Source organism: Pleurodeles waltl, chromosome 8 (genome assembly GCF_031143425.1).
Source record: "Pleurodeles waltl isolate 20211129_DDA chromosome 8, aPleWal1.hap1.20221129, whole genome shotgun sequence".
Classification (NCBI taxonomy): domain Eukaryota; kingdom Metazoa; phylum Chordata; class Amphibia; order Caudata; family Salamandridae; genus Pleurodeles; species Pleurodeles waltl.
Window position 1 is genome coordinate 1,265,962,417 of NC_090447.1, and position 13,676 is coordinate 1,265,976,092.

The 13,676-nt window shown below is 41.2% G+C and overlaps 1 protein-coding gene across 2 annotated transcripts in view; it reads right to left on the bottom strand.

The window, feature by feature from the left end:
• Nucleotides 1-13,676, bottom strand: part of MTUS2 (microtubule associated scaffold protein 2) — a 1,534,604-nt gene that overhangs the window by 822,070 nt on the left and 698,858 nt on the right. For both annotated transcript variants that reach the window (XM_069202199.1, XM_069202200.1), the window contains exon 5: nucleotides 8,366-8,572. In XM_069202199.1, the coding sequence (XP_069058300.1) occupies nucleotides 8,366-8,572 (207 nt within the window). The remainder of the gene's footprint in view (nucleotides 1-8,365; nucleotides 8,573-13,676) is intronic.

The following is a 13,676-nucleotide window of genomic DNA, read 5'->3' on the forward strand; positions in this document are numbered from 1 at the left end:
AGATTTTATTGAGATGCCTGTGTGTGGAGGTCTGAGGTACGTGTTGGTGATTGTGTGCATCTTTAGTCACTGGATTGAAGCTCACCCTACACTTAGGAATGACATTCTGACAGTAGCGAAGTTGCTGCTTAGGGAGTTGATACCACGTTTCGGGTTTCCGATCTCTTTAGAATCAGATAGAGATAGTCACTTCAACAGTGAGGTGGTTAAACTCTTGTGTGCTGCACTTAACGTTGAACAGAAGTTGCATTGTAGCTACCGTCCTGAAGCCTCAGGACTAGTGGAGCAAATGAATGGTACCTTGAAGTTGAGAATGGCAAAAATGTGTGCAGCTACCAATTTGAAATGGCCAGATACATTGCCCTTAGTGCTAATGTCAATGGGAAATACACCCAACAAGAAAACAGGACTGTCTCCTCATGAAATTCTAATGGGCCGAGCTATGAGATTGCCCGCAGTGCCTGCAAATGCTCTTGTGACTATCACGGATGATATGGTGTTGGACTACTGCAAGGGTCTGGCTGATGTCGTCCGCTCTTTCTCTCACCAGGTGGAAGCCACCACACTGCCACCGATAAATGATCCAGGTCACAACCTGAAAGCCGGTGACTGAGTTGTTGTCAAGAAACACGTGAGGAAGCCGTGTTTGGAGCCACGTTGGAAGGGGCCGTATAAAGCGATACTGACAACTACTACTGCTGTGAAGTGTGCGGGAATTCCGAACTGGATGCATGCCAGTCACACAAAGAAAGTGACGTGTCCAACTGATGAGGAACTTGAATTGTCGAAAATAACAGCTACAGAAAAGGAAGTCTCAGGGCCGGAGAGTAATCAAAGGGGAACTGAGACTGAAGGAGAGCCTGTTGAGGACGGCTTGGTCACTCAAACAGCAAACGAGATCCAGAAGGGCGACGGTGAGCCTATCTCAACTGAGGCACCAGGAGAACCGACACAAAGAGAGGTTCTCCCAGAAACAGACGGTTACGGGTTTGAAGTTAAACCCCTGACAGACCCAGAAGGCGAAGGAGGTGAAACAGAGGGAAGTCAAGGTGTTCAGACTCCTCCTGAGCCACTTTGCAGATCCATCAAGGGAAAACACCATAGCACAAGAGGAGGGCATTGAACAGCACCCTGAAAAGCCAAACAGCAAAACGATACTGAAAGGAGATAAGTGGCCAGAATCGCAAACTGGAAAAGGGAAAGTAGTCGTCAACGAAACAATAGAGGAAGAGGTCGATACCACAAGTAAGGAAGATTTGAGCGAAGGAGAATTGTAGGGTGACCGCAAATTGAAAAGAAAGAGAATTGCAAACAGAAGATACGCGGGTCCTGAATGGGCTCATGCAACGACAGCCGAGTGGCAACAAGAGTTCTTGGCTTTGTGCTTTGATCGTGAAGTTCCAGGTCAATATTATGGTGCTTGAAGTTGCCCACAATTAAGAGACTGTGTTAAGCTGAAATTTGAATAAAGGGAAACCTGAGAAAAGAGACTAATGAAAATTACCGGATGTGACACTGTTAACCTGAATTGACTTGAAAAACCTGATTGTGACAAGCTGCTAACTGGATTGACAAAGGACCCTGGGAGTGAATGAGAAAGCTGTAAATACTTGCTGGAAAAAGACTTTTGCGTAGAAGAATTATTAACCATCCTCCTATTAGTTGATTACGTTTGTAGTACTTTACTTTCTGATTCTTTACAGATCATGCCTAGGTCAGGAGATGACGTTGAGGGAAATAAGCGTTGTAAATATTTGGGTGTTGCTTTGGCTGTTGTGTGTGTGTGATATTCATTATAGCTATATTTGTGGAAATGCGTCTGGTAGATGAAAGTGAAGCTAACAATGCTACAGTTTCTGAAACTGCTACATTAACACCGTGGGACAGGTTTGAGCAGGATGCGAAGTATTTGCATGGCGAGAATAATGCAAATGGGGAGCTGTCTACTAACGTTTTCTATTGCTTGCTGAGTGAGTATGTTGACACTATGGATGCGAAGGCTTGTTATGTGTGTACACAAATTCCTCTTTCAGTCCAGGAGGGAGTTACCTATCACAGCTTGCCATTAACGTACGGAATTAGCTGTAGTCTGCTACTAACGCATTTCTATAATCGAGAAGAAGTGCAATATTTTTATTCAAATTATGATTTAGTGTTCTTGTATGTGCCTATCATAGAAGATTTGAATAGCATAGCTAAATATTATGCCATAAAGCTGGTTAAGGGTTTCTTCGAGCCTAGAATGACAATTAGTACATCATATGCGCACCGCAATAATTTGACATGCTTGCTTACACCTGTAGAAAAGAGCTTTCGAGATCACACTAAAGATAGAAGGAGGGTTTTAAAGGGGAAATTAGAAAAGGGCTTGCAGCAACGGACATTCCTTAGTAATAGCAACAATGGGGTTAGGGAACAAGGGAAGCTAGCTTTAGATGCGAAACATGTAGGAAGGCTCTGCATTACGTGACCAAAGTCATATTATGACACTGTGTTTGTGGGAACGAGTGAGTGTAAGCATGTGTTTTTGTTTCAGAATAAATGGACTTTCATGCTAAATGGAATGGATCAAGATATCTCAGGGGTCTATTATATTTGTGGACTTAGTGCTTATTACCGTCTTCCAAAGGGATGCTATGGGACATGTTATTTGGGAATAGTTTTTCCAAAGATCTATCAACTAGACGATTTAAAGAAATTTCCGAAAGTGACAGAATTGCTTCGTGCAAGACAAAAGAGAGAAACTGCTGCTGGTGTAGTAGGAGACATATTTGGAGCAATAATTCCTTCAGTGGGAGTTATTTTGAACTCCATAAAGATTCGAAAGTTGTCTACTATTGTGGACAACATGATGACAAACTTCACAGGGGCTATACTCCTGATGGATACTGAACTTGCTGCGGAGAGGGCTATGACTCTTCAAAATAGGCTTGCTTTAGACATTCTTTTAGCGAAAAGTGGCGGAGTCTGTGAGATGCTTAATGAGCACCACTGTTGTGCTTATATTCCGGATAATAGTAATGAGATTAGAAGTATGCTTACAAACCTAGCAAGAGATAGTGCAGATTTAAAGGAACTGAAGGAACTTGGAAAAGGTTGGAGAGGGATTTGCGCGTGTGGGAAGCTGGTTTAGTGGTCTTTGGCATGGGTTCTTGTGAAAACTAATACAGGGAATAGTAATTGTTTGGCTTGTTTATTCGGACTATGGTTATTGAACAAAATTTGCGAAAGAAGTAAGGTAAAATGGGCAAAATACAAAGAAAGGAGGGAAGACAAGAAAAGGGAGAAAATGTTCAGAGCAAAATATGAAAAGGCAAAAGGAAAAGAAGAAATTGAAATGAAGGAAATGAACAAATGACAGAAAAGTGAAGAGTGGATTTGTGTGATGACAAGTGTCATCAGAGGAGGGATTGTTGGAGTGTAGTTTTGTAATCAAAATTAACATGAAATGTTTACAAATTAATACATAATGATGCCGCATAGAAAATGTATTAATGTGCTTTTACTAAACGTGTGTTTGAAATGTGCCCACGGGGAGTGGCCACCAACGTATATGATGATAATTGAAACTGACTAATAATGAAATATTAATGTACTAATGTATGATTTTGTATTAGTATTAAGAGTTACACGTTAAGGTTTTGCTACTCAATCACTAGGCCTTAGTTAGCATGAGTCGGGCCTAGCTGCCCGGTTTCATATTAAATGTGTTTTTCTAACGTGCAATGTGCTGACTTGCTGAAGGACATGTAGCCGTACTTTTCCAGAAGCTAGAAAATGTGTGTAACCGTAGTAAATTCTTTCTCATGAGACTCGACTTGCTCAAGGAGACATTTTTGCCGAATGCAACAGTGTAAACTTGCAACAGGTACAAGGTCGCCTGAACTGGTATAGACAATGGAACTACTGACTGGGTCTGTGAGGGGACCGCGAGAACATGAAATTGTACCTGACATTCTGCCCGTTGGAGACGTCAATTACAGAAGCCAATAAACTACGTGAGAACTGTTATGAGGTGACAATCTTAATGAGGCGACAAGTAAACCATTGGATGGAGATAATGATGCACCAAAACTTGCCCAATTGGAAATTAGGGGACTGTACAACCAGTTTAATATAATATTTTGTCACCAGGAGAAATCAGCCAATATATGCCATTCCTTTGTCATAACTACTGCGTGCCTTTGCTATTGCCTAGACACTTTGTCACTCTGTCTTAAAGACTTTGCGGTTTATCTCTTCGAACCATCCTTATTCTGCCTTGCCCGATTCATACTATTCCTCCCTATGAGGGAAGTGTCCGTTAGTGCCCGTCTTGCTGCACTTTGCTGTGTTTCCTGGCTGATGGCGAATCAACTGATGTCCTGAGGACGAAGACTGACTCTGTATGCTGACCCATTACGGAGGGTAACTATAGGATAATGAAATTGTGATGGTCTGTTTGCCTTTCCTTTCTAGGTACCAACTGCTACCTTTTGATAGAGACCATAGTTAGATGGCTTCTAAATTTGTGTTGCTAAATTGTTTAGCATGAAGCCCAACATGCTAATGCTAATTCGAAGTTTGTTAAGGAATTCACTAAACGGACGCAAATAGACAAATGACTGAATCTATTCTTTGTTGAATAATGCGCTAATGATACTCTGCTAAGATTAACTCATGTTGACGTCGTGCTTTGTTCTAATGTTTATGATTTTCGCTTTGATGAAATCTTATTCGAGTTGCCATATTATAACAGTGTTGATGTGTTTTATGGTTTTGAGACTAATAAACCTGCAAGTAGAGTGTAATCAATAGGGAATAAATACCATAAATCTTACAGAATATTGTGTGGTTTTTCATGACAGAGAGGTCTTGGTGTGATTTGATTCTTACTTATGCCATTATCCAAATTGAATCGATTTGTTATAGTGAATATTGATGATCTTATTGATCTATTGATTCCTATGTTGGTTAATTGTCTCGTCCTGAGGTGTCTTGAATCAGGGTCAAAAGATTCATTGGCCTAAAACGAGTCCCAGACTAATTAAAGTATCTAAGACGGGACGCGCTATCGCACCTTTTCACACTCTCCGTGCTGAGTTGTGGCTATATGTTAATCAGCACTGGCAGTGCAGATGGTTGTCTCACTGCAGTCTGGCTGCCCTTTCTGGGGCGCTTTAGGAGTCTCCAATACTCAAATTCTCAAAGACATGAGGGTTCTGTAAGCTGGGAGCTTGTATGGGAGCTCTTCCCTCAGCCTGCCATGAACATGTCCAGAGGGGCTGGTCTTCTCCTCAGCTCAGACTGTTGGAGGCGGTCCAACGCCATAAGGGCCTCTGCCACACGCTTTGGACCTGCCCTGTGTCTTCGAAACTGAGAGGGTATTTGGAGGATACTGTCTGAGACCAGTGTCCTTAGCATCCCTCCGTCAGCACCACTGGCCCTACTGCACACTATGTCAGAAGTGGTGAGCATCCCTAACTATAGCCATGTTCTTGGGTATCACAAATAGTTCCAGTTACAAGCAAGACTCTAAAAATAGCCTTGCCTTTCAACTAATTCTATTTGGCTGACCTTGGTCCCTTCGTAATAAAGTGAAATTTGGTGGATGGGGTTGGTATGTACCACCCAATAATAAGGGAATACAACTGTCCCTCTGCATGCAGGGATGTGGTTGACTTAACAAATGGTATTTACCTGTCAAGCCCAGTGGGTTATGCATACAGCACTTGAGCACCTCGTGGTGTCTGCTGCCTGCCTAGGTAGCCACTACCAGGAAAGTGTAAGAGGAATTCTAAGGGTACAATAGGAAGCATGTGGATAGCTTGCGGTGTGGCTGCTGTCCCTGAATGGCTGACAGTACTAAGAGTGCTGGGGCGATTTCATGTGTGATCGTTCAAGGGGACTGTCAATCCGTAGTGTGTCTTTTGTATATAGAAGAGAGTGAGTGAAGGTGACACTCAGACCCCGATTATGAATTATAGCGATGGAGAATAACTACTGCTTAATTTGAGCCGGTGGGGGCACCAGCATTTATTTTTGAGGGCCGGCACTTATTTTTCTGCATCAGGCAATAACTGCGAGCAAAAGACACGAAAGACGGAGAAAAGAAAGACGGAAAAGCGCCACAAAGGGAAAGAGCAGGAAGCTGCAAGAGTGATCTGAAGGGGCAGGACGGGGCTGTCAACAAATCAAAGAGGCCCGCAATGGATTTAGGATTAGGCTGCCTCAGTATTCTGTGCTCGCACAGTTCAATGCAGCAGCCGCGTGTTTCAGAGGAGAGCTTTGGGCGCCGGCGCGTTTTTATTTACAAATTAACCACTGAGAATAATTGTATGGAAGAGGAAGTACTGGGTCCTGTGCTCAGCGTTTTTCACCGTTCCAGGAAGAAAACTGAGAACATTTTCTACCTTCTGTGAGCTCTATTTGTATTTTGTCTATTAACCACATAAGTGAACAATGTTATTGTTGGATTAACTTGTATACGAAGGAGTGCAATTATTAAGTGTGTGCATGTGTACCCGTGTAGCGTTACAGAGTCATGGCAACATAAAACAGTCATTCAGTGCAGCCTGAGACAGGGCAATGCTTTTCTTACTATGGAAAAATGTGGCTTTTGTGAAAAGCTTTATGCAATGCGGAACAAACCAAACATTTGCTCAGAACATATCTTGTTAAAGGAATGAGGCACTCACGAACTTCTGTGAACCCACTTTAAAAAGCCACTGAAACGTTACTCGTTCTCATCCACTGCACATTCGGAAACCTCTCTCAGATTCAATATCAAAGTGGTATGTCCCCGGCAACCCCCCGACCTCTAATGAACTGTCCCACTGCCCCAGAGGAGGCAATGGGTCAGTTCATTAGTGGTCGGGGAGGAGTGGGTCGAGATAATTTTAGTGCATATTTTTTAAATGTACTTCTTCTTTGGGAGCCGTTAAATGTAATTGAGTTTCACTTTGTGGCCGAGGATATTCGAATGCTGCAAAATAATTTCATTTTACAACCCTTCGATTTAGCAGTGGCCGTTCCCAAACGTGTGTCATGTTTGTCCAATAAATACTACAGGTTTCCAAATGCGCACTTCTCTAAGCAGCCATTTTTCCCTGTGAACGGGGTGCCAGAAAGAGGCTGCTGTACACAGTAACCGGGTAATTCAATACCAAAGGTGAAAACTGCCATGAAGCATCTGTGAAATTGCAGGAGGTCCCGCAGCATTAGTATTGCACCTTCCTCCAGCCTTCATTATTAAACACATTTGACGGCTTCTGTCACTTCGAATGAAAGCCGCCCACCCCTGAGACTGAGTTATGATAAACACTGAAGACTGGCACGCGCAAATGTTGTCAAGATCGCAAAATCACATTAATCTCCGTCCTAGCCTTTCCCCTCTTTCCATTATAAAAGGAGTTCCCTAGCATGTTTTCAGATTTTCATAGAAATGCTTGAGTAAATCAAATCACAATTCTGAAAAAAACAATCCATTGAGCAGCGCTCGATATCAATTTTATACGACTTTCAGTGTACATTGTAAATACGCCTCAAAACGTTTCGGCCACTAATACATACTAAAGTCTAAAAGGATGGCACACTGTCCTAAGAGACTGATTGACCATCTTTTCCACCTGCTGCGTGGTAGAGAAATATCTTCTAAATGTTAAAAACATCAAGCAAATTATCATCCACCCCAACCAGCAACTAATTTCTTGCAACCCTCAACTATTACAGTTGCTGGCTGAGCAAGTGATCTGCACCCTGGGGTGTCTGGGACACCAAAGAATGCAGGAATATTGTGGGTGGCCAATGGAGTGATCATGCTCCTGTTAGAGTAGTCCACTTGCCTTGTAGGGATGTACTCCCTCACTGTAGCCATTGCTAGGTATACCAACTCATTGCCTCTTGAAGCAAGAAAAACATTACGTTCTCCAGTGTGGGCAGAATAACATGAATATCAGGTACTCAGGCAGTGATGAGAAACTATCACCTAAGTGAACCCAACGGAGCATCTGGACCTGGGGCACGCATAATGGGTCCCAGCCCTTGTCTTTGATTGCACCAATTCGTTTACTTCCATGAAACACACAGTGACTCTGTCATTTGCCAAAACATCCTGCCTCTCGACTTACACCTGTCTCTTATTTCCATAACTGGTTGACATGGTGAAATGGTTTTAGCATGATGAAAATATCAAGACAAATCTTTAACATTTTAAGGATCTCGAGGAGTCAATATTTCTTTCTGCTCCTCTGGTTGAGTGGCCTTCATCCTAATACTTTTTAAACAAAAAACAAGACTAATGGAAGAGGCTACAAAGTCACCATCCACTATCCTTCTAATGTAAAAATCTATGATGACATTGAAGAAATAGAAATTCCCAACTCACCCTTGATGGCCTTGGTGCTGTCACCCTGAGCACTGTCATTGGATTGGTTGCTTGAGACAGAAGACACACTGGAAGTCCTAACGAAGCCAAAGGCCGGCATCTTAGCAGTAGGCAAGCGTGAGTAGCCTGGCGGACGGAGTCCTGACTGGCAAGGTTTCGGGTGATTTGCTTTGATAGCATGGTGTAGATTACTCTTTTTCAGATCCACTGTGGGGAACAAAGTAAGATGCATGAATTAAAAAATCTCAGGAGAATTTCATTTCTAAAACTACAAAACCAAGATAGGGTTATTGTTAAGCTTTTCAATTAGATCATACTTGTCACCTTACTAACACAAATCTTAACCAATGCCATAATTAGTGGACATTTATAGCTGCTGCATAGCAATGATAAATACATACATATTTTATTACTTGAGTTATAATATTTTGAAAGTCAAGAAGAAAAGCCTCCCAAATTATATGTATAGCTCACTCAAGTAGGAATCCTTACATCTCATAAGGCTTTAATACTGCTTTATGTTCAACAAACCACAACCCCCTCTATGTCTTCACCACAGCTACACGTTGTCCTCAAATAGACTAGCTTGAGTGCTGCCTCCACAAGTGAAGGAAATCCCACCCCTCTTATTGTCTCAATCCACAAACAAGCTCCTAATGCCCTCACTGCATGGCCAAAACTCATTATTTCCAAACCTTTAAAGTACCGCTCTAGCCATAGCACAAATGCCTATGCAGCTTGATGAATGCACTTCTAATCCTTCCTTGCGAGACTGTTACTTCATCCAACCTCTCTGCCAGTAGGATTGCCACATGCATATACATAAAGATTGTCTCTAGCATACCCACTCACTACTCTTTTGGGAGTATCATTACAGCTGGCCCTTTTGGTTTCTTTCACTTAATTCTCCCTTATCGCCTTCAAGTGAGTTCACTCCTTTCCTTAGAAGTGCTGCCTCATCTGGTGCAGCCACATATCCTTTCCAACCTCAAACTGTTTAATAAAAATTAACTCTTTCCTCCAATAGACAAACATCTTTCTAAGATACGAAACCTATTCCTGAGTAGTGGGGTACACCTACAGTGTTTCAAGCCCACTTTGGGATTATGTTTTGTTGCACTAATGTTCTATTGTATTTATGACATTGGTTCTTACTTAACATTCCGGGATACTGTTTTGGAATTGCCAAGCAGAGACGGGTGGTGTAGAAGAGGTGGTGTAGGAGCTGGTGCTGCTATTGCTTGACAAGAGAATAAATACATGAATATTCACAGCGATTGACTGCTGGAACATCATCATAATTGTTGACGAGATGCCAAACCATGAGTCCACGTGCACACAAGTGGACGGAGAACATCAATTTCATTTTTCTAATCAGCAGAACATTCTTATACCAGCTTCTGAAATTACCAAGGATTAAATGAATGGACACCACATTTAACAAGGAACGGAGGAAAGAATGTACCATGCAAGACATAAGATTTCAAACTAGTAGTCAGTCATACAGGGTAAGCATGTGGCTGTTAGTGAACTGCCTGCAAGTGTACCATTGCACAATGATCCCAGCGCACGTGCAAAGTCTCTCGAGAAAGCACTAATGCACTAAAGAAGAACTGTTGCACCTATGCAGTACATCAATCCGTGAAGTCACACTGCATGACTTTGCATGGATCTATCTTTAATTCACCTTATACGGAAAGTGACTTCTAAACTGTGAAATGGGGAAAAGCAAGCCTCAGTAGCAATGCCAAAGGACAACATTTGTTTCCATTCCCTGTCTAGCGAGCTCACTATCACTTGTAGCCCTATCCAACTTGTCTAACTTGACACAGCACCAGTCACTGATACAGCAGCAGTTGTAATTAAATATGTGTGCACTGAAAATCTAAATTTGACTCCTCCACAAGCCTGTGTGTCTACCAATGGCGATCCTGCTATAAAAATGGGAAGAATGGTGGGACTTTTTTTTTGTTTTATTAATTATATGCCTACCTTTGAAGAAGATGATATATCACCACAAAGGAAAGCAAAAATATTACTTCACTGCTTAGGTCTAAGAGATTTGGAAATATACAAGTGAATAGAAACCAAATGAGACAAGAAGGTGCAAGGAGATATATTCTCACACATCATAGAGCAGAGGTCTTCAAACTAGGGGGCGGGCTCCCCTAGGGGGGCCTCAAGTGGTCCCGGGGGGGGGGGGCACCAGACTCTGGCCAAAATAAGTATTATACAGGTAACAGGCCTTTGTTTAAAGCAAAAGCAGTTATTACATTTAAAAAAAAGGTAACAGTACTTAACTGCAATGTTTAAATAGGTCTAGACATATTTAAACATGGCCTTCTTTACAAAATAATTGTGAAAAATTCTGAAGGGGGGGGCTCAGTGATTTTTATTTTTCAACTGGTGGGGCGCGGCATTAATAAGTTTGGAGACCACTGTCATAGAGGATTTCAACAACTAATTTGGAACAACGACAAGCATAGCAATTGATCGCTACAGTTTCAACCATCATAAACAAGGATCCAGTGAGAAGATAGAGGAATAGGTCACAGCACTGAAAAAAAACTACTAGCAATTGCATGTAGATTGGGTAATCTTCATTATGAAATAATTTGTGACTAGATCATCGTGCATTGTAGTAACTCTAACATACAGGATATATGATGGGCCAATGGGGGCTCTGAACTAAAAGAAGCATTAACTATTGTTAAAAATGCAGAACTTACAGGTGGGTGTGGAGGAGCTGTCCTAAATAGTAACAGTGAAACTAAGATACAATAGCAAAGTTAGCTAAAAAAAAAAGGAATATAATATGGCAGAAGGAAAAATCTGTAACTAGTGGTGAAAAAATGCAGGGTGGACTAAAACAGGAGAAACTAACAAATAGTAAGGTTGATTTTAAAAATGTGGCAGCCATGAGCAAATTGCCTCTGCCAAGAAATATTCTGCTATTAACCAACAACGCTCATGGTCATTTCTTTAGAGTATATCAGGGCACGAAAGGCCATAGAGTATGCTGTGTGTAGAAGATTTGGTCAAGGTGGTGTGGGAAACTCTCAAGGAAATAATTATGATGCTGTAGACTTGAGTGTGACTGAGGTTTTACAAGTCCAAGAAACAAGAAGAACCTAATTGTGACATAACTGCAATAGGTGCAACATTAAATATTGAGCAGATTTAAGGTCCCCCTACACAATAATCAGTAAGAAGGTATGGAACATGAGTAAACTGGGGGATGAGATTGAAAACACAAACATCAGACCAGAGAGTTTCACAGGTGAAACCATTGATATGCTAGACTATAGGAAACTGAAGTTTGAATTTTAGTGTACATTGGCAGAATGCGAGCTCTTTGTAGTGGGAAAGGGGGCATTGGTGTTTGGATGGGGGAACAGGACAATTTAGGAATCCTACTTGTCCCCAATACCGACCATCTTGTGTTGTCAGTACATGAGTGGGAAAATAGTACTAAAGAGATTTTAGAAATGTTCCAAGCGGTATTCTCAGGCAAAATTGTTATGTTAGATGGCTTTTAGCGCACAGAATCATAGTGAAAGATAACACTGTACCTTGTATCTGCAAGGTTAGAAATAATTCCACTAGAGTAAGAGAAAAATTAGAGCAAGAATTGAACGAAGAAGCTAGAATAACAGAGTAAGTTGAATCTTCTGAATGGGTGGCACCCTTAGTGGTAGCATAAAAGGCCAATGACAGGGTGAGATTGCGCGTGGACTTAAGAGACTTAAACAAAAAATATTGTGATTTATACATTTCCATTACCAAGGATAAATTAACTCTTAGTCTTAACCAATTATATGAGTTGGTTCTCTACCATAGAATTGACAGCACCTATCACCAAGTCACTTTGCATCCTCATGTTTCTGTAGAGCCTCTTTTGCGTTGGCATCTGTGGAAGCCATGTTCTAATGATTAATGAGCAATTTATTTAAGGATACAAAAAACATCATGTTCTTCCAAGACAATATCCTTATTATGGGAATTGACAAAGAGAAACATGACAACGTTTTGATTAATGTTTTGGGTATACTGGAGAACAAAGGATTAATGGCGTGATATTCAAAATGTATAAGTGCAAGAGAAAGTGTCACATATGTGGTCACAAGGTCAGTTTAGCAGTAAGAAACTTTAAAAAAAACTAGTGAAACCTATTAAGGAATCCCCAGTCTCTAAAAGTAAAGACAGCGTAAGAGCATTTCTGGGTTTAGCGGACTACTCCTCAAAATTTGTAAGAAATGTTTCAGAGAAATTGTATTCCCGAAGACAATTGCTGAAATATGGTTTTAAGTTTAGTTGGTCCACAGAATGTCAAGAAGCATTTAATGAGGCAAAGAATGATATCTGAAAATCACCACAATTGAACTGGTTTAATCCCACATGTAATAATATAATCACCACTGATGCTAGTGCAAAGGGGTTCAATGCTCTCTCAAAAGGGCAAATCGGACAAGAAAACTGTAACAGCATGTGCTTCATGTGCCTAACTCCTGATAAATAAAAGTAGTCAGTGAAAAGGAAACATTAACTGTATGTGGGGATTAGAACACTCCCAACTGTTTGTATGGGTGTTATCTGTTGTGATACAGGGTAATCACAAACCTTGAACAAAGGTGTTTATGACAAAGAGGTTGTATAGAACCTCCCCACGTTTGGCGTGCTTGTCCAGGAGGCTGCTAGATTGCGTCTATGAGATACAATATGTGCCAGGAGTATAGTAGCAGATTCTTTTAGTTGCATGCCATTACCTCTCAAAGAAATAATGATTGGGAAGAATGCTCTGGCTAAACCGGATGTGAAGATCACTACACGGTCTGGAAAAGCAGTATGGGATGAGAAATTAACTAGCAATGCAGTGAAGTGAGAAATGAGTTGGCTATAGTGAATGATCCGTTGATGACACTAGATTGTGTTATCCCACCAGAATCCTTCAGGGATAAGATTTTCGATCTTTGTCATGGAGGGCATTTAGGCATAGTGAAAACTGATACAGAATCAAAATATTTTTACAGCTCCTCCCTTTCACAACTCTACAAACATGATGTTGCTTTTGAAAAGTAAAAACATGCTAACTTTCTAAGTTGCAGATGCAACTCAAGAAAAAGAACTGTGAAAAGAAAGAGCACGACTAACAGTACTCAAGATTGTCAGTATGTAAGCAGAGTATTTGTGCAGACGATGAATGATACATAGGAACACGTGTAGGGCCAGATGTACTAAGAGATCGTTCTCAAAAAGTGGTTTCATATTGCGCACCAACTTTTTGCAAATGGACTTTGATTTTGCATCATGA